This window comes from Trichechus manatus, unplaced genomic scaffold (genome assembly GCF_000243295.1).
Source record: "Trichechus manatus latirostris isolate Lorelei unplaced genomic scaffold, TriManLat1.0 scaffold00054, whole genome shotgun sequence".
In the NCBI taxonomy this organism is placed as follows: Eukaryota; Metazoa; Chordata; class Mammalia; order Sirenia; family Trichechidae; genus Trichechus; species Trichechus manatus.
Genome location: NW_004443990.1, coordinates 16141228 through 16166939, shown reverse-complemented (window position 1 = coordinate 16166939; position 25712 = coordinate 16141228). Strand labels below are relative to the sequence as shown.

Genomic DNA, 25712 nt, shown 5'->3' with positions numbered 1-25712 from the left:
TGGGATTGGCATCCAGTGTCACAAAACAATATGTGTATTAATTGTTCAATGAGAAACTACTTTGCTCTGTAAACCTTCATCTAAAGTACAGTAAAAAAGAAAAACACAGTTAACTGAGTAAAGTTGGACTTACTCTGTAGAACGTGTTCACATGTACAATGAGGATTGGGACCTTGGAGTTGGTATTTTGAGTAAGTGATTTTTGATGGTCCAGGGAGACGGCGAGGGTGAATGGAAGTCCTCTAGGTTACTTTCAGAAGATTTCTTTCATTCTCACCAGAGATATGGAAATGAGAAAGTCTCCACCCATGCCTCAAATTTTCTATCCATCTACAAACATTCTGGAATTTTATTTTTTTTAATGTCAGGAATTTGGTCACTGATTTACAGAGTGAGATGTGTCTGGAAGTGACTGTCAAGACAAGCTTGGTGGGTAACCAGGGATAAAAGGTGATGTTATCTCAGAGGTTGACATTTAGTGGCATGCCCTAATTACGTTATTTAGGTCAATGCATTCATGCTTCAGCATCCTCCCAAATAGAGAGGATATTGATTACGTGTCTTCAGGAAGCTGCTTGTTGTAATTGATTGTGGCTTTGGTAAATGTAGACAGTGACTTCTGAGAGACCAATGGGAAAACTAGACTGCATCATGATGTTTGGGGCAAGTCCTGGGACTGAATGGACATATCTCTGGGTAACAGTTGAGCCATTTGAGGAGTGACTGCAAGAGACTAATAAGAGTAGTTGTGAAATAGATATAAAAGGTAAAAATTCCCAAAGCACTGTTTTTCATTCTCATTACACTATAAATCTTTTTTATAATAAAAAATAGGAGGGGGTAGGCCTACCTGGATTTCATCCTCTCAAAATCGGTTGAACTAGAATGAACGTTTCCTAGTCAAAGCACAAATTTAGCAGCTTCTCTCATGCTTCTAAGAAAAAGCCTCTTTATGATAGCCTCAGGAACTTATTTTAAATCCCAGGCCTTTGTCTCTCACCTCTCCGTTCATGGGGCTCTGGGTAGTGCCACATCTGGTAGTGGTTTGTGTAAAAGGAAATAATGTATATAATAGTTTCCTGTTTGGTTATTTAAACCTATCCGTGTGCTGGACAGAATTTGACCCACTTCACTCAATAGCAGTGTCCTGTCACGAGTAATTTATAGCTGTTGGTCAACAAAAGTCACAGTACTTTATCATTAGCCCAAAAGCTGCCCAGGCCTCTTATTCTACCCTTAATTGTTTTCATTTACACAAACAGTGTTGTTAATAGCTTAAATACCGAAGACTGATTTATTTCTTTAGGAAAAAGAAACCAAACCCATTGCCGTCGAGTTGATTCCAACTCATAGCGACCCTATAGGACAGCGTAGAACTACCCCATAGGATTTCCCAGGAGCAGCTGGTGGATTCGAACTCTCGACCTTTTGGTTAGCAACTAAGCTCATAACCACTGCGCCACCATGGCTCCTATTTCTTTAGAGCATAGAGTTATTTTTGACAAGAATCTCACTAAGTCTAGTAAATATGGTCATTATCACCATCCTGTTTTCCTCTTACTCATTTTTAAAACCACATTTCATTTTATTCCTGAATTTAAAAAGCTGAGCTTTATAATTTATTGTGTAATGACTAGCGTAGAGTTTTTTAAAAATGCACAATAATGAAATGAAAAATATTTAATACTTTGCATTAAATACTTTTCTAAGTTGGTGTTGGTTCTCTCACTCTGCCCACACTTGGTAGTCTTGCCCTGGAGCTGTTTCCCTATCTTTCATTTACTGCGAAGATGGCCAGCTTTCTTCTCTGTGGGCATGTCCATCGGTGGTAAAAGTCTGAGGGACTATGGAATTTGTGACATTTCTATATATTAGAATCTCTTCACATAGCAAACACAACATATACTTCAACTACAGAATAAATATTGACAGTTCCCAAATGTGTGTATGTATTTGGGGGGAAAAAAATCATTCTAAAATCATCACTTGCTTTTGTTCCTGGGTGTTGCAAATAGTTAATCCACTTGGCCGCTAACAGAAAGGTTGGCAGTTCAAGTCCATCCAGAGGTGCCTCGGAAGAAAGGCTTGACAATATACTTGCAAAAAATTAACCATTGAAAACCTGATGGAGCACAGTTCTACTCTGACATACATGGGGTTGCCATGAGTCAGAATCAACTCAACAGCGACTGGTTTTGGTTTGTACTCTGGCCTCTTAAACTTATTTCAGTTTCTTCTTCCATGGACAGATTAGAAGTGTATGAATACTTGATTTCAGTTTGTTGTTGTGTGCTTTCGAGTCTATTCCAACTCATAGCGACCCACTGTGACAGAGTAGAACTGCCCCATAGAGTCTCCTAGGTTGTAATCTGTGGGAGCAGATCACCAGGTCTTTTCCCCCATGGAGTGTGGGTTTGAACTGCCAACCTATCGGTTAGCAGGCAAGCACTTAACCATTGTGCCACCAGGGCTCCTGATAATGATACAGCAGAGAGAAATGTTTATAGCATCATAGTATGTTTCATTAGGGTCGTTGTTGTTATATGCCTTCCTGTTGAGGTGTCCAACTTGTTGCTGTCAAGTTGATTCCAACTCATAGCAACCCTATAGGGCAGAGTAGAACTGTCCCATAGGGTTTCCCACACTGTAATCTTTTTGGAAGCAGACTGCCACATTTTCTCCTGTGGGGCGGCTGGTGGGTTCAAGCAGCCAACCTTTCAGTTAGCAGCTGAGCGCTTAACCACTGTACCACCAGGGCTCCTTCCATATGGGTGCCACAAAGTTTAAATCATTTACTGTCTGACCCTTTACAGAAAAAGTTTGCTGAAATCTAGGGTAGCACCATGTGTTAAAGTTTGAAGCCTTATATTTGAGCAGCTAGTATCTCTTTAAACTTTAGGCATAAACTCTTGTTGGGTACTGCCTGCTGTCCCAAGGTAAATTATGCTATACTTATCCCAATATGCTATTTTAGTTGATTATATGTGGGTACTCTGTATATACCCTTCTAGTGGTTCTCAATTCTGGCTGCATTTTAAAAATCACATGAGGAGGTTCGAATATATTGTTGCTCAGGCCCCTACACCAGAGATATCAATTTAATTAGCCTAAAGTGGGGCCTGGGCATAGATATTTCTTACATGCTCCCCAGATAATTTTGATATTCAGCCAGATCTGAGAACCACAAGCTTACACCATTCAGAGGTCTATTTGTGTATTGACAGCCCATATTCTAGGCAGCTTTTATTCACACTTTTCATTACAAATATAATATAGCTGCATTATACAAATTGTTCTTTAATTTCAAGACAGAAGTGTTGCTCAGGGAAATATTAGCTGAGACAGTTTTGAAATGTGAAGAGCATATGAAACAGATAATGCAGAGCCCAGAGAAATAGAATTTAAAAGATAGACACTGAGAGGAGCATGCTGGGAAACAAAAAACACTGAGAAGTTCAGTACACAAATCACTGAGTAGATTTCTTGCTATCTGGGTAAGTGTATCTATTTTCAATAGTGCTATTAACATAAACAGAACAATAAATCTAGGGCACCATACTTTTTTTCAAAGTTGTTAAGAAGAATTATATCAGTCTGCAGGTGTCACATGCAGAGTTACTCAGAATCAGAAAGAAGGCTGATCAGGGGTTAGAAGATCCCCATCTATCTATCTTTTTGCAACCAACCACGTCCAGGCTGTTTATTTAATACTTCCTCTTGCTAATGAAGGTACTGGTTGGGGATGGGTCGGGCTTTCCCATCTCAGCATAAGACTACAAGATTTGAATGTGCCCTTGTGCCGGCTTCACTGACCACAGCAGGTACCCCAGGCAAGACTTCGAGCAGTAATAACAGGTAGCAACAACAGAGTGTGGATCAGACCTCTGACACTTCTTTATCCCCCTTTCTTTCTATTTACCGTGTTCTTTTCCTTCTTTTTACATTTTTCCAAACCAGCAAGTGTGGAGGCAAGACACATCAAAGCAGAGATGGGAACTGAAAGAGCTCTCGTTCTGGACAGATTAGCAAGCAATGTGGCAAAACGAAAAAGCTCAATGCCTCAGAAGTTCATAGGTAAGAATACAAACCTTTTTCCTGCGGCTGTTAGCAGATAGTTTGAATGAGGTAACATAGGACAGGCCCTTCCTACCTTAATCTCTGTTTAAATAAGGTAATTGGCTTTCAGTTGTATGCTTTTATTCTTCATGGTTCATTTTGATAACTAGAGCAAATAGAATAAAGATTTTAACTACAGAATCTTAACTACGGATGATAGGAGTGTTTGGTGTCCAATTTCCTAAATGGAGTTGGTACTAAAAATGCTGCTTCTTCCTCTTTATTCTGAATGACATATGTTACATGAGAGCATTTATACAGTGTACACCAGTAAGATGTTTGTGATAGCATTTTTGTAATCTTTTGTAATTATATTTTATAAGTTGATTCTGTTGGCATGCTCAAACTTTCTTCATGCTCTAGAATGTATTGCCATATATTTTTTTTTAATTTGATTGAGAATTGGCTTTAAGGGAAAGTGGTTGGGAAAACAGATTTAAATAACAAGGTTTGAGTTACTCATTTGTCTCACCGGAGTTCCTTTTTATGCCACTGGTTTTCACATTGTCAAAAGATACAGCAGAATGAGATGGCTAAGAAATAATTATGTTCATTAAAGTGTTAGGACTGCTGAATGGCAGAGATATTTTTCTGAACTTTTCCAGATGTTTACATAAATATGATCATGGTAATTAAAATAGATTTGTATATTTGAAGTAGGCAGCTGAATTGAATGCATCAATTGTGCTATAAATGGAAAGTTGGTCAGTAATATTGAACAAAAATCATTGCCAAACAAAAATAGAACTCCCTGCACAGCAAGGATGTTTTAGAAACCTGTCAGTCTCTTTTTCCAAGGCTGCTTGCTGCTGTTGGTTTTTCACTTCAGTCCTTTTGTGTTTATTCTTTTCGGTAACTTTTACAGATATTAAGTGCTTGCTTGGTTTTTAAATCTGGCTAAATTTTATTCTAATCTAGATAATTTTGTACATGCAGACATTCTCTGTGAACCACAGAGATATATTGAAAGAGCCCATATGTTTTGGGATTACCTAATGTAGTATTTATTTCTGCTGCTTTCTTTAATTTTGATGAGCTGAAAAGTTTTTGTACACTTTCAGTCACTTTAAGAATAAATTGTGTCAGACTAAGTTTGGTGCATTTCAGTTTAGACACATCCCCTCCTTCTTCTCGTCTTTCCTCCCCTCAGTGAGACATGTCGGGAGGCATGTAGTAACAAGAGTTTAGGCACAGTGGACCAGCTGTGATTCCAAGAAGCTGTCTTAAAACATTGCCGTTCTATCTTTCGAGCTTTGCTTATGTGATGAGGTTGTGACTAGAGTACAAAAGAAAGCTTGGATCATTATTCTGTGCTGCAAGTATGTTTTAATTTGGGGAAAGTTTTGACTCTAGAAATGGCTGAAGCAGATTAGGAACATGGGGAGAGATGAGTGAGGGGAAAAAAAAAAGTAGAGTTATAGTCAATGCATTTTAGTCTAAGAGAACTGAAAATAAGGTACCTAGTTCTTACAGCTGCCTTGAACCTGTAGATGAGTTAAAGCCCTATTTAGTATAATAAAAGTCACTTTGGTATTTTCATGGGTTTAGAACATTTCATATGACCAAACCCATGCCACTTTGCCTCTTGCCGCAGGGCCTCGGGGATCCATTCCATTTGTTTGTTACCATTTCTACCAGAGAGTTTTTGCTCCTCCATTTCCAGACTCATGAGAGATGCTGATTTTGTAGGTACTGATTTCTCTCATCTTCTAAACCATCGTGTTCTCTCTGTGCTAGAATCAGGAAACCCAGTAGAGTTAGCTCATAATTTGAGCTGAGATAGCAACCACAGGGCATTGGGGCCCAGAATAACCGGGGGAAAATTTTTTTGGTAAATTGTGGTGTCATACAATAGAAAGAGCGCTGGACTGGAAGAGCCCTGGATCAGAAGTCAGAAGACCCAGGTTCCGATTCTAGCTCAGTCATTTCTTTACTGTGTGTGCTTAGACAAATCACGTAACCTTTCTGGGGCTCTGTTGACTCATCTGTGAAATGAGGAGACTGGATAGGTGATGAAGTGATCTGGAAGGCCCCTTCCAGCGCTAACATTCTGCAAGTCTGTGAGATGAATAAGAAAAGAAATCCAAGGCAGCAATTATGGCTATCACTTTGTGTTTCTAAAGTCCATATGTGGAACTTGAGGTAACTTTTTTCTCACGGTTGTATAGATATGGTTTTTTATTATATATGGTTTATTATAAGCCATATTATGTGTCTTAAAGGTTTTTTTTTTTTTTTGAGGAGGATGTTAAATCTGAGGATCTATAAAACAGTTGTATTTGCTTAACATTCATATAGTTTACTTAGGCTATCACTACATGCAAATGGTCATAGAGCTCTTGTGACATATGTGATATTCATAGGCCCTGTTCTAATCTTCTGGCAGTAACTTATATCCTGCATCTTTGTTTTAGGGGAAAAAAATGTTTAATAAAAGAAACTGCAGAATCATTTAACTGAATCGACCTTTGTGATAGAAAACAGTAATGTCAAGGGGAAAAAAAGGGACAGTTATCTGTGACACTGTGCAGGGTATGAGATGAAGTGTTATAAAAGATTTAGGGCTCATGTTTTCCCTGTTCTGTTCTCCTATATTTCCTCTCCAAGACACCAGTTTCTGAACAGATTCAGCTGCCCGGGAAATGGCAATGGGTAAAGTGTGAAGGAAGAATGAGTCACTCCCTTTAATCCTTTGCTGACAGTTGCACAGCACTCAGACCATCCTTGGCTTCCCTGACCTCTTGAACTGTGAGGGTAAAGGGAGATTATACCATCAGGTCAGCTTGTTACTTTCCTGGCAGGCTAGAGGTATTACCAATAGGTAGCATTTTTCTCCATTAGAGATGAACTGAGGAAGGGGGATTGGATTAAGTCTAAATGCATTTAGAAACAGAGAGCATGCGTCTGTTGAAGAGTAAGAGTAAAATTAAATTGCCCAAGTAGGAGCAAAATAAAACCATTTTTTGTCTAATTCTCTAAGAAATGTTCTGTCACTTTCTGTAAAATAGGAAATAAATGGACATACCATCCATCAAATCAGCTTCTTTACATCATCAAAATACTTCTTCTTAGCTGTTCTTTTCAGAGACAAGAAGACTTGACTTTTGGCATCTTAACCCTTTTAGAGGTTTTCCTTTCTCTGAATCTTGTCCTCCTGCTATAAACATATTTGACTATACTTCCAACTAGGCCATCTTCAAATACTTGACTCAAGATGGAGTCCAGATTTCTCTCCTAGAAGGAGGAGAAAAATGATTATTTCTGCATATTTCTTATTCCTGATTTTCATTATTTTCCCCAAAACAGATGTATTATTCAGACCAAAGTGGCTATTATAGCATCTCCTTTTTTTTTAATTTTATATATTACTTTATTAAAGGAAGTTTTCATGTTGAAAAGAGCATGAAAAAAGATCTCACTCACCAGTGGTAAACATGTTAGTGAGGTTTTGACACTTCAGCAAACACCATCAGTTCTCCCTGTGAAGTAACTAATGACAAATCGTCTGCTTTGGTTAACAGAGCGACAGGAAGCACTTTTAATACTTGTTTCTAAGAGCAAAAATTATCTTCTCCCACCCCTTCCCAAAGGCCTGAAGTCCATAATCCACTAAGCATTACAGTCATAGCATTTTAAAGCTTGAAGGGCTGAGACCACCAAGTAAAGATCTTTTACCACAGAGGGAAGGCAGATCAGAGAGATGAAGAGACTTAGCTGGTATGTGACAGAGCAGACCAGAACATGGATCCATAAAGTGCTGCAGTCTAGGGCCTTCCTTCCCCAGGAGGCCTCCAGAGCAGTGCATATTATGGTGCCACACAGGGGCTTTGACAGGGAAGAGTCTGCTCATTGAAAGCTAGTGGAAGAATGCCCCGAGGAAAGGCAGTCGTTCTCCCTCAAGGGTATGTTTCCTTGAGAAAAGAACTGTCTTCCCCTGGTGACTCCATCAGGACAGATGACATCCAAATGGCTCTTCACAGTGTCTCACAGAGGACAAAGGCTTCTGCAGCAACAAAACGTGATCTCCAGCTCAGTTTCCCTCGCCGCTGCCCCCACTGCTCTCTCTGTTCTCTCTCCTCCTTCCTGCTTCTTGTTCTGTGGCTACCCTCCGTTTTCCTCCTAGTGGAAGACGTGTTAGTGATTTTAGTCTCATTTAGAATGAGATCAGAGCCATGATGATCATCAGATATTCCATTTACCCTATTATCCTGACTTCTTATTTGTTTGTTTTGGATGTGGACTTGCAATAAGAGTAAGTGATAATCCATGTGAGAAATAGTGTGAATATAGCAGCAAAAGCACTTAAGCGACTTGAAGGAACTTAAAGAAAACCCCATCATGGTGCCTGTAATGTTGGAATTGTGTTATTTTTCTATAGCTCTAATCATTCCCCCCACCCCTTCTTCAAAAACCTTTCAGTAGCTCCCCACTGGGATAAAATCCAGACCACTCAATCAGGCTTTCCAAGCCTCCCACAATCTGTCTCCAACTTAACTTTTTAATTTGATCGTTTCAGCCATCTAATCCTTTGCTTCAGCCACAATGAACTACTCATCCCACCTCTGTGTAATTGGTCTTTTTGTGCTCTGTCTGGAATATCCTCCTTCACATCTTCCTTTAAAGGTCTTTTAAGGACATGTTGTCCACATCCCCATACCCTGAATTCTCTCTCTGTTCTGTTCTCCCTCTGAAGTCAAGTTTAATAGTCTGCTTTTTGTTATGTCTATAACTGTCACTACCACCACCACCACTACAACCCCTTAGATTACAAGGAGACTTTAAAGAAGAGACGAACATTTGTCCTAGGTTAGGTGTGGCGTATTTGAGAAGTGGTCCATATTTTTCTCTCTCCCTTCTCTTGGCTACTCTCTACTTTGTTCCACCACGTAGCACTTAAGGACACTCATTTGTAATGAAATTGTGTAAATGCTGCGTCTCACCTATTGAATTGCAAGTTTATGTTTGTATTCCTCAAAACATCTGACATGATGCTATGCAAATTTTAATAATAATAATAGATCTACTACTTACTGACTGCCTGCTTATACCAGGCACTCTGGTAAACACTTTATAGACATCACAACAACTCTGCATCATAAATATTTCTTGAATGCATGTGCTGGTCCATATGGAACAAAGCACAGTTGTTGCCACTAAGCCTCTTTTTCCTCTACTCATGGGAGCCGCCCCAGCTGAGAATCTGAAATCACTGCAGTGATGGGGCTGTGCAGCCATGGGCAAGGCAGCAGCAGGGAAACAGCAGTTGAGACTCAAACATTTACTGAGATATATGGGCCCTTGGATTGCATCCTGGTTCTCCATTTACCCACTGGGTGACCTTGGAAAGTTGATCAACCTGTGTGTGCCTTAGGATCTTCATCTAAGAGATGATAATTCACACCTTTTAGGACTGATGTGAAGATAAATGAGTGAAGATAAAACAAGATAATATATGAAGTAGCTGGGACAGCGCTGGACATATAATAGGAGCTCAGTACAAAGTAGCTATTATTAGTAGTGTTACCACACATAAGACACAGTGGTAGGTACTGTGAAATATAATGACCAGAAGGGAACAGATCAGGGTAGTGGATCCTGTCTCCTGACTCTTAAGGCAGAGATCTGAATCCACAAACTCAGCTAAGGTCCCTTTTAGCTCTTAGTCTGTGATTCTGTACTTCCAGTTCGGCAGTTAGAAGCCAACAACCCTATGCCCTCACCACATGGCAGCAATTCAGGTCAGGGGATTGCTCAGTTTAGAATTACTAAAGTCTACATACTAGAGATTGACACCTTTAAAAAGAATCATAGGTAGGGAATGTGAACCAGGCAGCCTTGGTTTTTAAACTTAGGACTTGCTGTTGCCATTTGTATTTTCATTGGCAGAAAACCTCTAATTCAGCCTGCAGCTGGTATCATGAATCATTCAAAGGTGTGGTGCGATTTTGACTAGAAGCTGGACTAGAGGCTGTGTGCGGGTTTGGAAGCAGTTACACTCTTGTGGTTTGACTAACCTTTTTTATGAGTGTGTTACTAAAGAAACGTGAGCTCTTGGCTTTTCAATTACTGTAGTTACCCTTGCTGAGTTTCATACCCATTGAGTCATCGTGTCTACAGGTGACTGATAATCATCTGCACCACTCAAGTTACCGTAACTCAGAGATGAGGGGATCTGATGATTACAGGTTGTGTGCACGTGAAACTCTAAGGCTCTCCCATCTTCTTAACAATGAACAGTGTTCTGTGCTAACCACAGAACTCAGTCACCTATTTCCACTCATCCAGGGGTTTATTTTCCTCTTAATGTTTTGCCTCTGACAACTTCAGCACTCAGCTGTTTTCTGACATATGCTGCAGGTGGTATAGACTGTGAAACTGTGGGCCTAGTTAAGTCAAGCAGGCTATTGGGAGAAAGGAAAAAAGCAGTTTGTGATGTGCCTGCCCCGCTCCGGATACTTTCTGGACCCTCTCCATCTGGTGAGAAGATAAAAAGGGTTCCCAGGTATTTGGAGAGTTGAGTAGAGCTGGTCACATTGGAAAACTATCAGTAACCTTGAAAAGACCAAGAAACCAAAGTTCATCATTTCTTTGCCCCCAGAGGAATGAGTGTTTGTGATGTTAGCTGACTTTTGGGTTCTCAGTCTCATTCTTCCAGACAGTCTTGATGAAAGATGTCTCCAATGTGGAAGTTAAATGAGAACCTTTGATTACTTTGGCAAAGGTCTCCTTTTTTGTTGCTTCTTATTGAGTTGCCAAGGCAGGGTGTTTCTCTTTGCATGTTTTTCCTCTTCCTCAGGTATTATCTAGAAATGATCACCATGGCCTTAAGGTAGTGGGGATGCAGGGGATGCTGGCCTCTCTGGCTCCAATTTCCGTCAGTTCTGTTCCATTTTACTCATTGCTATTACATTAATATCCTGAAAATAACATTTGACCACAAGCCTCTCTTGCTCAAGGCGTATTTGTTCAAATCCAAACGCTATGGTTGGTCATTCAGAGTGTCCATCATTTGGCCGCACCATATTTATCTTTTTTCAGTGTTTCCCAAAATGTGGGATGCAAACTGCCAGGAGGCATACAGGACATTAAAAAAACTTGGCTCACATGATTAAGAAAATTATTTTCTTTTTAGTCCTTTTTCAGTTTAATGCTAGTTGTTACTAACAGTGATTTCACACTTGCTAATCTCTGTTTTTAACAAAGAAGATGGGGATCTTAGTCTCAAAGTTTTCTACTCATGGTGGTATCTGATCAGAATTTAATAAATTACTCTGTTTCGTTGTCTTTGTTTTTCATAATTACCTTCTATTTATGGCAAATGATTCTGGTTTCTGTTTGTATTGGTGATATAACGTTTCCTTAATTTTTTTTTTTTTAATTTTAGCCAGAAAGAAAAAGTGAGCTGATTTAAACAAACAAAAAAACCTAACATTTACTAAGTGCTTTCTGTGTGCCAGGCACTATTCTAAGTGCTTTCCAATGACCCCACAAGGTAGATACGATTTTTATCCCTATTTTATATGATGACATGATGGCATGGACAGATTAAGTAACTTGCCCAAGGTCATGCATTTAGTAACTGATGGAGCTAGCATCAAACCCAGCCTATCTGATTCTGGAGCTCATGCTCTCCACCAGAATTCCCTGGTGTATGGATATGTCAGAATGTGAAGGAATACATGGATAAGTGACGTTTGAGGAATACTTTATTTCATGCTTCTTGATAGAACCTTAGCCAGACTCTCTTACTCTTCCCTGCTCATGTCCTGTGTATTCCCACCTCCCTGCTTTCATTCATGCTCCTCTCTAAATCTTCTTGTTGTTAGATGCTGTTGAGTCAGCCCTCGACTCTTGGCAACCCCACGCACAACGAAATGAAACGCTGCCCAGTCCTGCACCATCCCCATGATGGGTTGCAGATCAGACTGTTGTAATCCATAGGGTTTTCGTTGGCTGATTTTCAGGGGTTGATAGCCAGACCTTTCTTTTCAGTCTGGAAGCTCTGCTGAAACCTGCTCAGCATCATAGCAAAATGCAAGCCTCCACTGACAGATGGGTGGTGTCTGCGCATGAGGTGCGTTGACTAGGACCTGAACACAGGTCTCCTGCATGGAAGATGAGAGTCCTACCACAGAACCACCACTGCCCCTCCCTCTCTCATTAGGATGTCTAAAATCTAAAACCTGGAAATCTAAATCCTAACCAATTCATCAAGACCAGTTCATCAGTTCATCTAGATTTTCCCGGAATGCTTTCCCTTCCCCAGCTACTCTTGAATTTTTTTGCGTTTCTTTATGCTTAAATATACAATTTGTACCAAACTGTCTTGCCTTTGTGTATATGTTGGCTTACAATTCTTTTTACAAAAGACAGTTACTCTCTGCTTAAATCCCTCAAATGTGAAATCTAGAATAAAGTCAAAGGCCTTCATATAGCAAAGCAGCCTGTTTACAACTTCTAATATATAATTTTTCTCCTGTTCTATATATGCAGGTCTTATTTCTCTCCCACTAGGTTGAAGACACGCCAAAAACAGGAACTGGTTATTCCGGTCCTGTTGTTTTCTTGTATGTTTGTTTGTTTTCATTAATGAGCACTTTACTATATGGCAGTGACAAATTTTGGAACCACAGCATGCCTAGGAAAGGTATAGACGAGAAGGATATAGTTCAGCAAATATCTCTAGAATCCAAGGTCAGCAGAATAAAAAAGCATTAGCAATAACCTTAGCCTCACTTCCAGCACTTGATACATCCTTGGTGCTTTCTCTTCCCTCCACCAGCCACTCACCACTGAGCTCATCTGCCATCGCTGCAGACCACGTTCCTGCCTTTCCTGTGGCCAGAGAGCCTCTGTTTTCTAACACACAACACCCACATACCCAGAAGGTAGCTAAACTCTATTTTCAGAATTTCTCAGCAGTTTGACATAAGAAGTAGGAGAAGGTGACCACAAATAAATTTTGTCAGTTAAGTGTAAGGTAGTCCTAATGACCGATCTCATATCTGTATGATCACATACATAGTGAGGACACATTTTTTAAGCAAAAGAAGAGTAATACATTTTATGAAAGGGACAAAGATCATGATCTCTCATCGAGGGAGCTTTTCTAAAACTTTCTGCATTTGAAGCTCTTTTACTGAAATCTCTGTCAGTCTGATGACTGGTGTGTTTTGAGAGTGGTAAGTTGGAGTTTTGGGGTTATTTTCTCTACCTCTAGCTATTTAAAAATCTGCCGAGACCAGGCACTGAGAATCCCCACTTTTGTAGCACTTCCGTCCCCCTGACTGTCTAGTACGGCAAGCAGAAAATAGCAAACGGAAAATAAGAGGTTGGAAGTTGACTGTGTTTTAAGAGTTCATGAACAATGTGTGAGGCACTCATGCCCCTGTACACAGGGGGGGCTCCCTTGCCCCTTTAAACCCCACCTTACTATGCCTTTGCTTCTTTTTCTCCTCCTTTCTCTAGGTTTCCCCTCTGATATGTGCAGTGGACACACTGTACCTTGTGGTCCCAACCTAATGCCTGTTGGCTTCATTTATTTTGACTATATAAATATGTTGCTCAGCATCTCCTGAGACTTCAGCACCGTATGGAACTGCTTGGGATAAGTGTTCTTAAAAAGGCAACATATCCTTCTTCACTTCTTTTTTCTTCTTCATTTTTTGAGAACTCTGGGAAGTAATTTTTAAAGTTTCTGCCTTTGTAACCCTTTCTTTCACCTGTTCTAGGTGAGAAGCGCCACTGCTTTGACGTCAACTATAATTCCAACTATATGTATGAGAAGGAGAGTGAGATAATACAGACCCGAATGATGGACCAAGCCATCAATAACGCTATCAGCTATCTTGGTGCGGAAGCCCTGCGCCCCTTAGTCCAGACACCGCCTGCTCCCACCTCAGAGATGGTTCCAGTTATCAGCAGCATGTATCCCATTGCCCTCACCCATGCTGAGATGCCAAACGGTGCCCCCCAGGACCTGGAGAAGAAGAACATCCACTTGTCAGAGAAGAGCATGCCTTCTGAAAGAGGCCTCTCCCCCAACAACAGTGGCCACGACTCCACAGACACTGACAGCAACCATGAAGAACGCCAAAATCACATTTACCAGCAAAATCACATGGTCCTTCCTCGGGCCCGCAATGGGATGCCACTCTTGAAAGAGGTTCCCCGCTCTTATGAACTCCTCAAGCCCCCACCCATCTGCCCAAGAGACTCCATCAAAGTGATCAACAAAGAAGGGGAGGTGATGGATGTGTATCGGTGTGACCACTGTCGCGTCCTCTTCCTGGATTATGTGATGTTCACTATTCACATGGGTTGCCACGGCTTCCGCGACCCTTTTGAGTGTAACATGTGTGGGTATCGAAGCCATGATCGGTATGAGTTCTCATCTCACATAGCCAGAGGAGAACACAGAGCCATGCTGAAGTGAACATCATCCTAGAGAATGCTCCTACTCAACATTGTTTTTAAGAACTGATACCTGCTACATAACAAATCACTCTCAGAACTAACTCAGTTCCAAACTCCTTTCCATACCATTTTTAGGATCCAAAGGGTCATGTTCACAAGGGCAGCCAGAGAAATGCTGTCTTCATTCAGAAATTGTTTGCAAGTCTATCGTGTTATTACTTTTGTGAAACCTTTCTTTTCCCATCAGACTTGAATTTTATGATATTTAAAAGCCAATGAAGTATTTGGTCATTACCTCTTGCAGCAATAGAAAGGCCGGGCATCCGCTGAAGTTTGTTGCCAGTCAGAACAGTTCCCCAGTCCCAAATTATAGTCTAAGGAAAAGAACAGCCGTAAGATAAATGGCTATTACCGGTGACTGAAGACCCTGTTCTTCAAGCATCAGATCCATTCGCTGTCAGTGCACAGGTAAAAAAAATAAGTCATCTGATAATACTTACGTTTCCACTGTTTACCCTCCCATCTCCAATTAAAAGCTGCTTTGGGTTAAACCAAATGTCTGTAGGAGAAATTTTATACCAGAAGAGCCAGTGGTCTTAAATATAGACTGTCATTGAAACTCTAGAAAGCTGTCCACTGTGGGTGACAGTATCCATTTCTTTTGATCAAGATTGGCAGAGTAGGGGCCTAAGAGGGGAAATGATTTAGCCATTCCAACTGGAGAAAAAAACCAGCTACCTAAAAGGACCTGGTCTCCTTCATGGAGTATTGGCATACAGAGCCAAAACAAACTTGCCAATGATTTTTTTTTTTTTTAATAAGAAATATCAAAGAATTCAAAAAGTGTGGTTTAGTCTTCCCCTCCCCACAGGAGAGGAATTGGGGATAGATGCCATGAGTGTTGTTAGATCAGAACCGAGCTTGATAATGGGATAAGGAGGGGAGTACCTCCGCTGAAGGTTCTCCTTGGTCAGGCAATTTTCCCACTATTTTAAATGAAGCTGCTGTATTCTAAGAAGATTCCTGAAAGTCTGATCTTGGGTCTGCAGATGTATCGGTCATCTTTATCATTAATAATTATGAGGGACATGCTGTCAGGGAGAAACGCTGGGATAATTGTAAAATTAGCACTGGAGTTGGGGGGGGGGTGTCACAAAAACTGTTAATTCCATATTTGCCACTAATTAGCTGTGTGACTTTGGGTGAATCTCTTAACTCTGAAAACTAAGTTTCCTCAACCATAAAATACGAGGTGGATTTAGATAATTGCTAAGATCTCTTCCAGCTTTAAATTAATGTAATTATGCAGTAACCACAAGTTATTTTTTAAACCCTTTAATTTATAGGTATTAAGCAGAAGAGTATGTGTATGACTAAATGTTGCACATTTCTTTAGTGTGAAAATGGTAATGTGTTCAATTTTTCCTTTAACCATTGAGTTGTGAATATGAAGAGAATGGTGGGGAGGAACAAAAAACAGGAAGGTATTTTGATCTTACCCCAAAGTGTACATACAAACTGGCACCTGCAGCTGCTTGCCAAAACCTTTTTTTTTTTCTTTTTAAGAACTTGTATTCCAAACCAAAACCCACTGCCGTCAAGTCGATTCCAACTCATAGCGACCCTACAGGACAGTAGAACTGCCCCATAAGGTTTCCAAGCCTCTAAATCTTTACAGAAGCATACAGCCACATCTTTCTCCCATAGAAAGTCTGGTGGGTTCAAACTGCTAACCTTTTGGTTAGCAGCCAAGCATTTTGACCACTGTGCCACCAGGGGTCAGAACTTGTGTTAGGGAAAATAAGTTCTTCTTCCAGGGACAACTTCATGGAACCAATTTACAAATTAAAGTCACCTTTGTGAACATTTCTACCAGAGCCAAGAATCCCAAATTCCTGGCAGATTAGTGCTTTATGTATCTGCCTTGATATTTCTAAAGGGCTTATGCATTAGGTCCACACTCAACTCATTTGTGTGCTGCCAGTAATTAAAACATTCCACCTTAGACTGCACAAATGGCTTATCCTTCTTTGTAGCATGGTATCAGTCTCAGGGAAATAGGTTTTATGAGATATCATGGCGACAATCCCAACATGTTTGAGATTTCAGCTAAAGGACTAGATGTATTTTGGTCCATAGTCTTCAGTGTATCACTGTCTTTCCATAATACTAGACCTGAAGATATGCCAGATTGTTTATACGCATTGTAAAAGAGGAGCTGCTTATTATATTTTTGAAATATCACACATCCTGTTGACTCTTTGAGAATCAAGAGAAAGAGAATTTGGAAGCAGGGATTAATAGGAATGAAAGCTTGGGAAAGAGAGTTATTTCTCCCACATCAGTGGAAAACCGTTTGCTGAAGAAATCAACCTATGCATCTCAAAATGGTGAAGCTAAGGCCCATCCCACCAACCTGGCGACACTTTTTATAGCTATAACTCCCTTTTTCCTGTGACTAATGGTGTTGCTGAATGGTTTCTATTCTTCTGAGGTCAGTATTCTGAGTGGGGCGACCACTCACAAAGGCTACACTTTCAGTGTAGCATTCTAAACTTAGATTGGGGCACACCCATTCCAAAGAAGATTTTTATGTGGAAACTCCACATTCTCAAGGCTTAAAGTTGAGCCAGGATGGTATGCATTGGCTTCCACCACGCAGGTAAACACTTCTTCTGTACTTACTCTTTGTACTAATTAACAACTCCCCTTGCTGGGAGTGGTGGGGGGTAGGGAGTGGGAGGAGGATCCTACAAGATGGCTACAGAGCAGAGCGGGTTCAGGGCTAGCATCTGACCCTGCTGAGTGGTGAAGTCCTCTAGCAGCTTCAGGCAGCACATTGACTTTCTCAGTCCCTCTGAACACGAGCTCAGTAGATCGTCTTCCTTTCTCACCAGCCCTCTTGTTAGGCAGCCCTCCCACCACACACCCAGGAGGCCACAATCTGAGGAGCAGTCAAACACATTGGAATGTCCCTTGCAGCCAAGGTGACAGAATTGGGTAAGGGTGGAAAAGGAAGAGAACCAGCTCACCAAATATTCTCCTGTCACTATTTGAAACGTCGCATAGGTACTTCCTACTGGCAAAGAACTAAATAGAAGTGTCTCCCCCATGGCCCTCCACCACCATCACCAGAAAAAAAGAGAAACAACAAAAGATATTAGTAAGTCCACCAGTCTTTAGATTTTGCTTTGGTACAGATAAGCTAGCTAATCTGATGTTTTGTTACCCATTCAGAGTGGTTACTGACTCAGCTTCGACTGTCTCAGTGACAAAATATCTCACCTTTAAAATTCAGTGCTCAACATTTTGCTAGGTCCATACTCAGAGTGGCCCAGATATAAAATGACCTCAGATTTCTTTTGCAAAGAGAAATGTCTAAAAACAACATTTTACTCAGTTGTAACACTGTGTTAACAAATTTAATGAGCATAAAGTTTTACAAATAACATCACTATTCTTATGTTCTCCTCCACTTTTTTTTTTTCTTTTTGTCCCCTGAAGAATGTGAGGTCTAGACTGTTTTAAGGGAAAAAGCAGTATTTCTGATATACATCCCAAAGCAGACGATAAGACTATAATGGAAACATTTCTTTAAAGTTCTAACTTTAAAGTATATCCCACTGAGAGAAGGTATGGTGACCTCTAAGGGAAGTTTGGAAACTCCAGGCCAGTCCGATTTGTAAAAGAGCTTGGACATCTCTTGAAGACTCAAAAGCTCAGAATTAGGACTTGTGAGCTCATGAGGAAAGAAAAGAAGAGTGGTGAAAATTTTGTCCTAGAAAATAGCATCAGAAGCAGAATTAGATATACAGTGCTACCTTTTATAGAATTGGAAGCTATTTTTTGTGCTCAGACAGAAAGCATAGTTCAGAGAATTTCTATGGCAGGCTTCAGAAAACCAGAACAATTTGGGATTTAAATGACTGTAAAGAGGACAATGTTGACCTGAACCCAAAGGCCAGATCTGGGCCATCGTAGGAAAGGGACTGTGCTCTCTAAGACTGAAGGACTGAATAGTTCTGAGAATGATCAGTGAACCAGGGTTGGGGACTCCTGACTCCTGACTGTGGACGCAGGAGAGTCTAGAAGAGACTGTGGGCTGTAAACTTGTGTGAGCTCATAAAGTAATACAGGATGTACCTCTGACTTACCAAGCTTTATGTAGTTTGTACCCTGCCATGCCATCAGTACGATAAACAGGTTTTTTGCACTTTGAAGCAGTTGGATGGGAGTTTCCTCTATTACAATAGTGGACTGTCTTACACATTTATTGATTGAGTTGCTACTTGAAATTGGAATGTAAGTGTTATGATTAAAAATGTAAGGCCATAACAATACCTACCTCCCAAAGATGTTGTAAGGTTTTATATAATTTTGTCTACGGGATAATGTCACTTTGAGGGGTGGGTTATATTGGATGGTTGCAGATTTTCCACTATATATACTATGTCTAGATTAAAGACATGAAAAATATTCAAAGACCATACCAGGACCATAATTGTCAGTTGCCAATGGAGGCAACTGATCTCTACCACACAACTGCCTTCACATTGTTTTAATACATAAGGGTAGAGAATCTGGTGAATCTTGGAACTAGCGTGAGTTAACCCCATGCTACAGACACTTCATGGCATTGCACCCAGTGAAGTAGAATAGCTTTGCTCCCTCACCCTCCCATGAGACTTCAACCATTAGTTCCCCAAGCAAGTTTCCTCAAATGGTCCTCACTATCTATCTCTCCACTGGCCCCACTCCAGAAAGCCTGGAGTAACAGCCCCACAGTGCCACCCACCTTCTCTCCAATCCTTTACCACACATCTGTGGGGACTACTTCATATTCCAAATGTAAGTGCAGCTTTGCTTCTTCCTCTCTTGAAAAGACTGAGGACAAACATTTTAACATGTTAGGAAAATGGGGCAGCTGTAAAAATGACTGATCCCATTTCCAGTGACTCATTTACACAAGGACTTTTCCAGGTTAGCAGACAAGGCCCTTTTCTGTGGGCCTGCTTCTGTGGGTTTGCAGAAACCAAATTACTGTGGGTTGCAAAGAATGAGCAGGTCATTTAAAAAGCAGACATCCCTTCACCCAGACTGTGGTTTTGCATGCTCAGGCTCTCTGTCTGTGAGCTTTGGTGAGGGATCATTTTGGCTACTGGAAAAACCAAAGCTTATTTTTAATTTCTGGTTGCCAAAGCCGCCACACGTGTGGTCTGTGGATGACCCTTGTCTGCAGAATGGTGGGGGAGGCAGTGAGAGCAGAAGGGGGTTTGTGGCTCAGGGTGGCTTTCCCACCAGGAGTGAGGGAGGGAGCCTTTGCAGAGGGTTTTGACACAGCCTGTGCTCACACTCCCTCCCATCTGGGTTTCTCAGAAATGCCCTCCCTGCCTGTAGTGACCTTTTCTCTTGACTCTCTGGAATTTTACCTGAAGTCCAACGATATGGAGCACGTCACGTGCCCCATTCCTCTGTAAAGATTGTTTAAAGAAAGACTGCTTGTGAAATGTAGCAATGCTCACCCTTGCCAGAACCCTAATAAATGCATCATCGCATCAAAAGCAACCTTGCTGATAGTTTTCAAGTTTTTTTTTTAAATCAAGTTTGATTTTTACACTGAAAAATAAATACTGATGTGTTTAAAATTAGTCATTGTTCATGCCTGTCATTTGTAGTTGCTGCTGTCAGAGGATGGAAGGGTTTCATTCTGCCCCTAGGAATATTGTCTTAATTTAGCCCCTGTGGCTATTTCATAAAGTCCAAGTATCAAGATAAATGGAATTGTCACCTAAATAAAGCATCTCGCCTGACACCTTGCTGAGCCTGCCACTGGTATTCTACTGCTGGCCCCTAACCCCTAGAACGGGGTTCTGGTTCCACTGATCCTCAGTACACTAAAGGAACCCGAGGAGATTAAGGGCCTGGACTTAGCAGGATCAACACATTGAGCACAGCGTCTCTACTCCAAACCACAGCTTCACTGTCCCTCCCTCCCAGCACAGATTCTTCCTGAAAGACAGACGAGTCTTGACTTGTTCATCCACATTGGGAAACTCAAGATAGAGAACATTTAAATACAATTTTTAGATAGTTGGAGACCCAAACCTAGGATGTTGGGGGAAACTCCTATGAACATGGCACACCAATTGGACAGCTTTCTCCTTGTCTTAATATCTTGTGTTCTCCCTTAGAAAATATCAGAAGAAAGTTTAAGAGGTGGTCTGGCCTTCTTCTCAGCCACATCCAAAGCACCTTTCCTTCCCTTTCCCCTCTTCCGTTGAAGAGGCAGAAGGGTATTTCTGAACTTCAGCGTTAGCAAATGTGGGGCCATGCTGGTGGAAGCTTTTGCTGGCTCATTGTCCCCTTCCCTTCAGTGCCACCCAGACTGCTCAGAGGATCTCCAGCAAGTTTTCAGTTTCAACACAAAGGATAGGGAGAGAGGCAGGGTACAGGGGCCTGCCTTTGTATTTTGGCATTAAATGCATTTAAAAATGGCCTTTCAGTAGCTGGTTTTCAGCCTTGGATAGAGTGGCATGTGGCCTTCCCCATCCCACTTCCTTCCCAAAGCGGAAGCTGCTCAGGGAGAAAAGAGGGAGATAAGGAGACACTGGTCCCCTTTGCCAATGAGCAGTGGGGAGACCCTCCGTGGATGACTTGTGCTGGGGTTAGGGCTGAATGGGCTTCCTTCCATCCTGAGGATAGTTTCTTTTTCCAATTCTTGGGAATTAATTTGATGCTTTATAGAGTGTGGTGGGCCTGGCAATGGAGGCCACCACACCTGCACCCTCCTCCTCCCTTCCCCCATCACTCAACACACCAGATCCTTCACACAGGCTTTGGTGCCAAAACCACCTGCAGGCAACTGCCACCCGAGGGCAGGCAAGAGGAAAAGGACCTAGCTCCCTTCCCTCTTCTCCCATCCCCCAGAATCCAGAGTCTGAGGAAGAGTGGAAGTGAGAGCCCTGGGAAGGCCTAGAACACTGGCCTGAGTGGGTGGGAGCACATACGGCCCAGGCACAAGTTCTGGCTGCAGAGCATTCCCGGCTCAGACAGTTGTTTGCATAAAAGCCAAAAGCCACTGCACCTGGTGTGAGAAGGCCCCCTGGGGAGGTACTCCCTGGCTTGGGGGAGAGGGGGGAAGGAAGGTGTCATGGAAAGTCCCTGAAGGACACGGGGTGTTGAATTCACTGCGGTTTTGTTTTAACTCTGTCTTGACCTGTGAAGTAGGCAGCTGCCTCCCTTCCCCCTAAATAACAGACCTTCCCCCAGAATAACATGCACAGACCCTAGGAAAGCACACTTCAGTGGAAAGAATGGAGGTTAGAAGGCCTGTGGGTGATGTAAACTGCCCCCCTTCCCTAGGAGTGAGGGGGCAGGAAGCCCCAGAACAGTCCTTTCCCATCACCTCACCTCCCCCCCTCAACCCTCTGGCCCCCTGGCCCAGAAGAGCTGCCTAGTCAAATAAACCACAGCCCTGGGGGTGGCGATGGGAACTAGGGGGGCAGATGTCGCCTCCTCCCCCAGGCTTGTCCTTCCACCAGCTTAATCCCCATCCCACCCCCACTGGAATTACATTCTCAGCACCTCCACCTCCCTCTCACACAGACTTTAGCTGCCCCTCCCAGACTGGGGAAAGGGGTGGGGGGAGGGTGTGTGGTGTGTGTTTGGACAAAATGGATGGACAGAACCAGTGAATCCAGCTCAGCTCCTAAGTCTGAATAACCATGAGGCAGCCTGATGCAGACTCCGATTCCAATCCCAGCCCTGCCGCTCTGGGTGACCCTGGGCACTTTGCTTTCCTCTCTGGGCCTTAATTTTCCCTGGAGTCAAGGATCTCTAAAGTTCCCTCCAGCTGGGACTGTAAGCCTGGTCCCAACCCCATTGCTCCAGCCAGGCTCCAGACCTTTCCTCTAACCTCAGAAACGGGAATATGGGGAAGAGGAGCTGAGCCTGGGTGATGGTGGCCGGCGATTTTCCCAAGTGGCCATTTTTTTAAACCATTCTATCCTGCCAGATGAATTCCAGTCCTGGCCCACAAAGGGGGGATGGGCAGGGAGGTGACAGATTCCTGTCCCTTCACCTGTGGAATTGTTAGAGGCTCTGAATATGGGCCCTGAGGCTGGGTCTGAACTCCCTGTCCTCTCTCAGGTTCTCGTCTTAATTCTGCGTAGACCCAGACACCAGATTCCCGGCTTTGGGTGCCAGGGAGAGGAAGGCAAAGGCTAGGCGGGAGTGTAGGTGGGGGAAGGGGTGCGGTGTGAGGTGGGAGTTGAGGGGGGTGTGAGGGGAGGGGCAGCTGCACTTCTGAGAAACAGCTCGGCGTCTCAGCAGCCCGCAGCCTAACCCCTTGCCTGCGGCTTCACAGCTCGCTCCTCCTGCCGCCCACGCCGCTCGGGGCCTCTCCGGGGGTCGGCAGCCCCGGCGGAGGCGGTGGCTGCTGAGGAGGAGCGGCGGCTCGGGGGGATAGCGGAGCGGAACCGATGGGGAGGGGAGGTGGAAAATGGAGAAAGGTGTGGGTCGTGTGACACCTCAGGAGTGAAGACCATCGCTCACTCGGGGTCCCGGGCGCGGGACCTCGGCATGCCCACGTGGCCCTACCCCCCCAGGTACTCTCCCATCACGCCCGCAGCAGGATCCAGAAGTGAAACCGGCCGGGGTCACAGCCCAGCGCCGTCGCTCCGCCTCGCCCCGCCCTTCCGGGCACTGCAGCCTGGCAGGATCCCCCAGCGCTCCGGCGACAGCAGGAGAGGAAGCTGGGGGAGGGAAAGGGGAAGTGCCCCGCAGGGCAGTCTGCTCAGCGCGGCCTCCTCGCCTCGGGGGTACCCGCTCCTAACCACCAGTGGGAACCTCGAGACGCGCCGGCCTCAGTACCTGGAGCTGAGCGAGCTGCGCCGGCACTTCCTGCGGCGGCCGCTGGGTGTCACTGCAGCCACGCGACTGAGCGGCTCGGCGCCGCTGGGAGGCCGGGACGCGAGAAGCAGAGGCCGCTGTCCGCCTCCCGCAAGGCCTGCCTGGCCCTCGCACCTCGAGGCCCCACGCGGCTTGAATGCGGTGCTCGGACCTCCCGCCACCCTCCTGCCTAGTCTCTGGAGGCCCCCGTGCATCCCACCGACACACAGGGAAGAACTCGCCCGGCGGCGGAGCACGTGGACTCATTGGGCCTTGGGACAGAACGCACGGCCTCCGCGGGACAGGGTTCGAGGGGCGCCACGCCAGGACGCGCGCCCCCTGGCTAGGCGGGCGGGCCTTCCCGCCGCAGAGGCGCCAGGAGCGTGCCGCGACCAACCGGAGGTGGCTCTGTGGACCTTGGCTCCCGCCAGCTCCTCCTACGTCTAGGCCGGTTTTTTGGGTGGTGAAAGGGCTGACGGCGGGTGCGTATCACCTTCCGTACGTGCTTTGGAGGCAGAGCGATGCGGGGGTGGGTCCCCGGGTGCAGTCTCACTCCTACTCCAGCCTCGCCTGGCAAGTCTTGGGTCATACCCTACTCACCTAGCCCCCCTCGGAGCTTACCGCCTAGACATGTGAGCTAGCGTGGCTCAGCTTGGTGAGGGGGGAATCTGAAGGTAGGGAACCTGTATCCGAGGCTGATGGGTGTAAGAGAGCTGGCAGGGGTGGGCAAATCTGGGTATAAAGGAGTCCCGGAGGCCGTGTAAATTGGGGCACTGCCCCGTAGGAATGCCCACCTCTGCCATGTCCTGGAGGATCTGAATCGGGAGGCGGGGATTGGGCAGGTAGATGCTGGTGAACATGTCCGTCAGTCACTGGGTCCGTTCGGTTGCAGTTGGCCCATTCAGTCCTACATATAGCATCCCTTCCAGCTTCAAGGACCCAGGTCCAGCTCCACCATCAAGACGCTAGGAGGATCCACGCTGGTGGCTTTAAGGGGTGACTTCTGCCTCCCAATCTCCATCAGTCAGTCCCCCCAAACCACCCCAAGATAAACCTGGTGGAGCACAATCCTCCTCAGCAGCCCAGATAGTAAATACCCCCACTTCTCAACAGGCCCTCCTATAGAGATCCTGGGAGCCCCTGGGGACCAGCCTCAGCCCCCAGAATCCCCCACACCCCTGTGGCTCTGAACTCCAGTCTGTGACATTCAACTCCCCCAAGATTCAATTCCTTCTTATCTCCTCTCCCAACCCCCACCGTAGCTGGAAGCTCAGGGTCCTCAGTTCTAAGCTGCTGTGTCCCCTTTCTCCTCGCAGCACCACCCCCCGCCCCGCCTCACGCCCCCCAAGCCCGGAAGCTGAGGTTCTGCCAGCAGCACAGGCCAAGAAAGTAGGCTGTGCCACAGACCCCTGACCACTGTGCAAGCTGGATCAACCCCTCCCTCTCTGGGTCCCTTGTCTGTCTTTCAGGCCAAACCAGTGTTTTCAGTAGTGGAAATCTTTTTTCCAAATGTACCAGAAGACTGAGACCCCGAGTATAAAGTCATTGTTTCCCCCCACCCCAACTCCACCTGCCCCCGGGTCCCTGCTGGAACCCTTGGACTCTGAGAAAGAGCTAGAAAACTGCTTATGGAGTAGGATTGTTCAGTGGCCTTGGGCTCACCTGCCTGCCTCCCTCCCTCCCTCCCTCTCTCCCTCCCTCCCTCCCAGGGGGCCTGGCACTGGGGCACTAAGGGAGGAACCAGGCAGGCTCACTGACCCAGTGTTGACCCCTTGGACCTGCATCAGGAGGCCCTCCACCCTTGAACTTGGATGTCATTGAACAGGATGCGTGGGGAGCAGGGAGATCAAGAACTGGCTGGAACTTTGGTGGGCTCCTCTAGAATCATGCCTCACCCCCATTCCCAGGGTCCAGAAAGTTGGCACCAGCCCTCTGTACCTTTTACCCTTGAGCAGGCAGGGAAGCCAACCCTGCAGCCACACCTTCCAAAGAGCCCCTACCCTGAAGGCCCGTGGTGCAAGGACTGCAAGGTGCCCATACCAGCCATGCTAGACCTGAAAGTTGGTGTCTGTGACACATAGCAGGCTGTGTAGGGGCAAGGTCCCCACACCTGCACTATAGTCAGGGGCCTTAGGGAGCCTCCACCCCTCAGGTGCCTGGACCCTCCTTGGCATCACCCTTTCAGTGCCTGGACCCTCCTCAGGGTGAGGAGATTATGGGGAATTTCCATTTTTTCCATGTCTTTTTTTTTTTAATTTCTGAAATGCTATGTATATATATATATACACACA

General features: G+C 44.4%; 1 protein-coding gene across 4 annotated transcripts in view; it reads left to right on the top strand.

Annotated features, from left to right (window-relative positions):
- The window catches only part of IKZF3 (IKAROS family zinc finger 3), a 100402-nt gene extending 81525 nt beyond the window's left edge, over window positions 1-18877 (top strand). For 3 of the 4 annotated variants that reach the window (XM_023732818.1, XM_004378041.2, XM_023732819.1), the window contains 2 exons: window positions 3958-4074; window positions 13848-18877. In XM_023732818.1, coding sequence (XP_023588586.1) covers window positions 3958-4074; window positions 13848-14551 — 821 coding nt within the window. In that variant the 3' untranslated portion in view covers window positions 14552-18877. Of the gene's footprint in view, window positions 1-2689; window positions 3856-3957; window positions 4075-13847 lie in introns of those variants that run through there. The other variant, XM_012555966.2, reaches the window with a different exon arrangement.
- Window positions 18878-25712: the final 6835 nt, after the last annotated feature.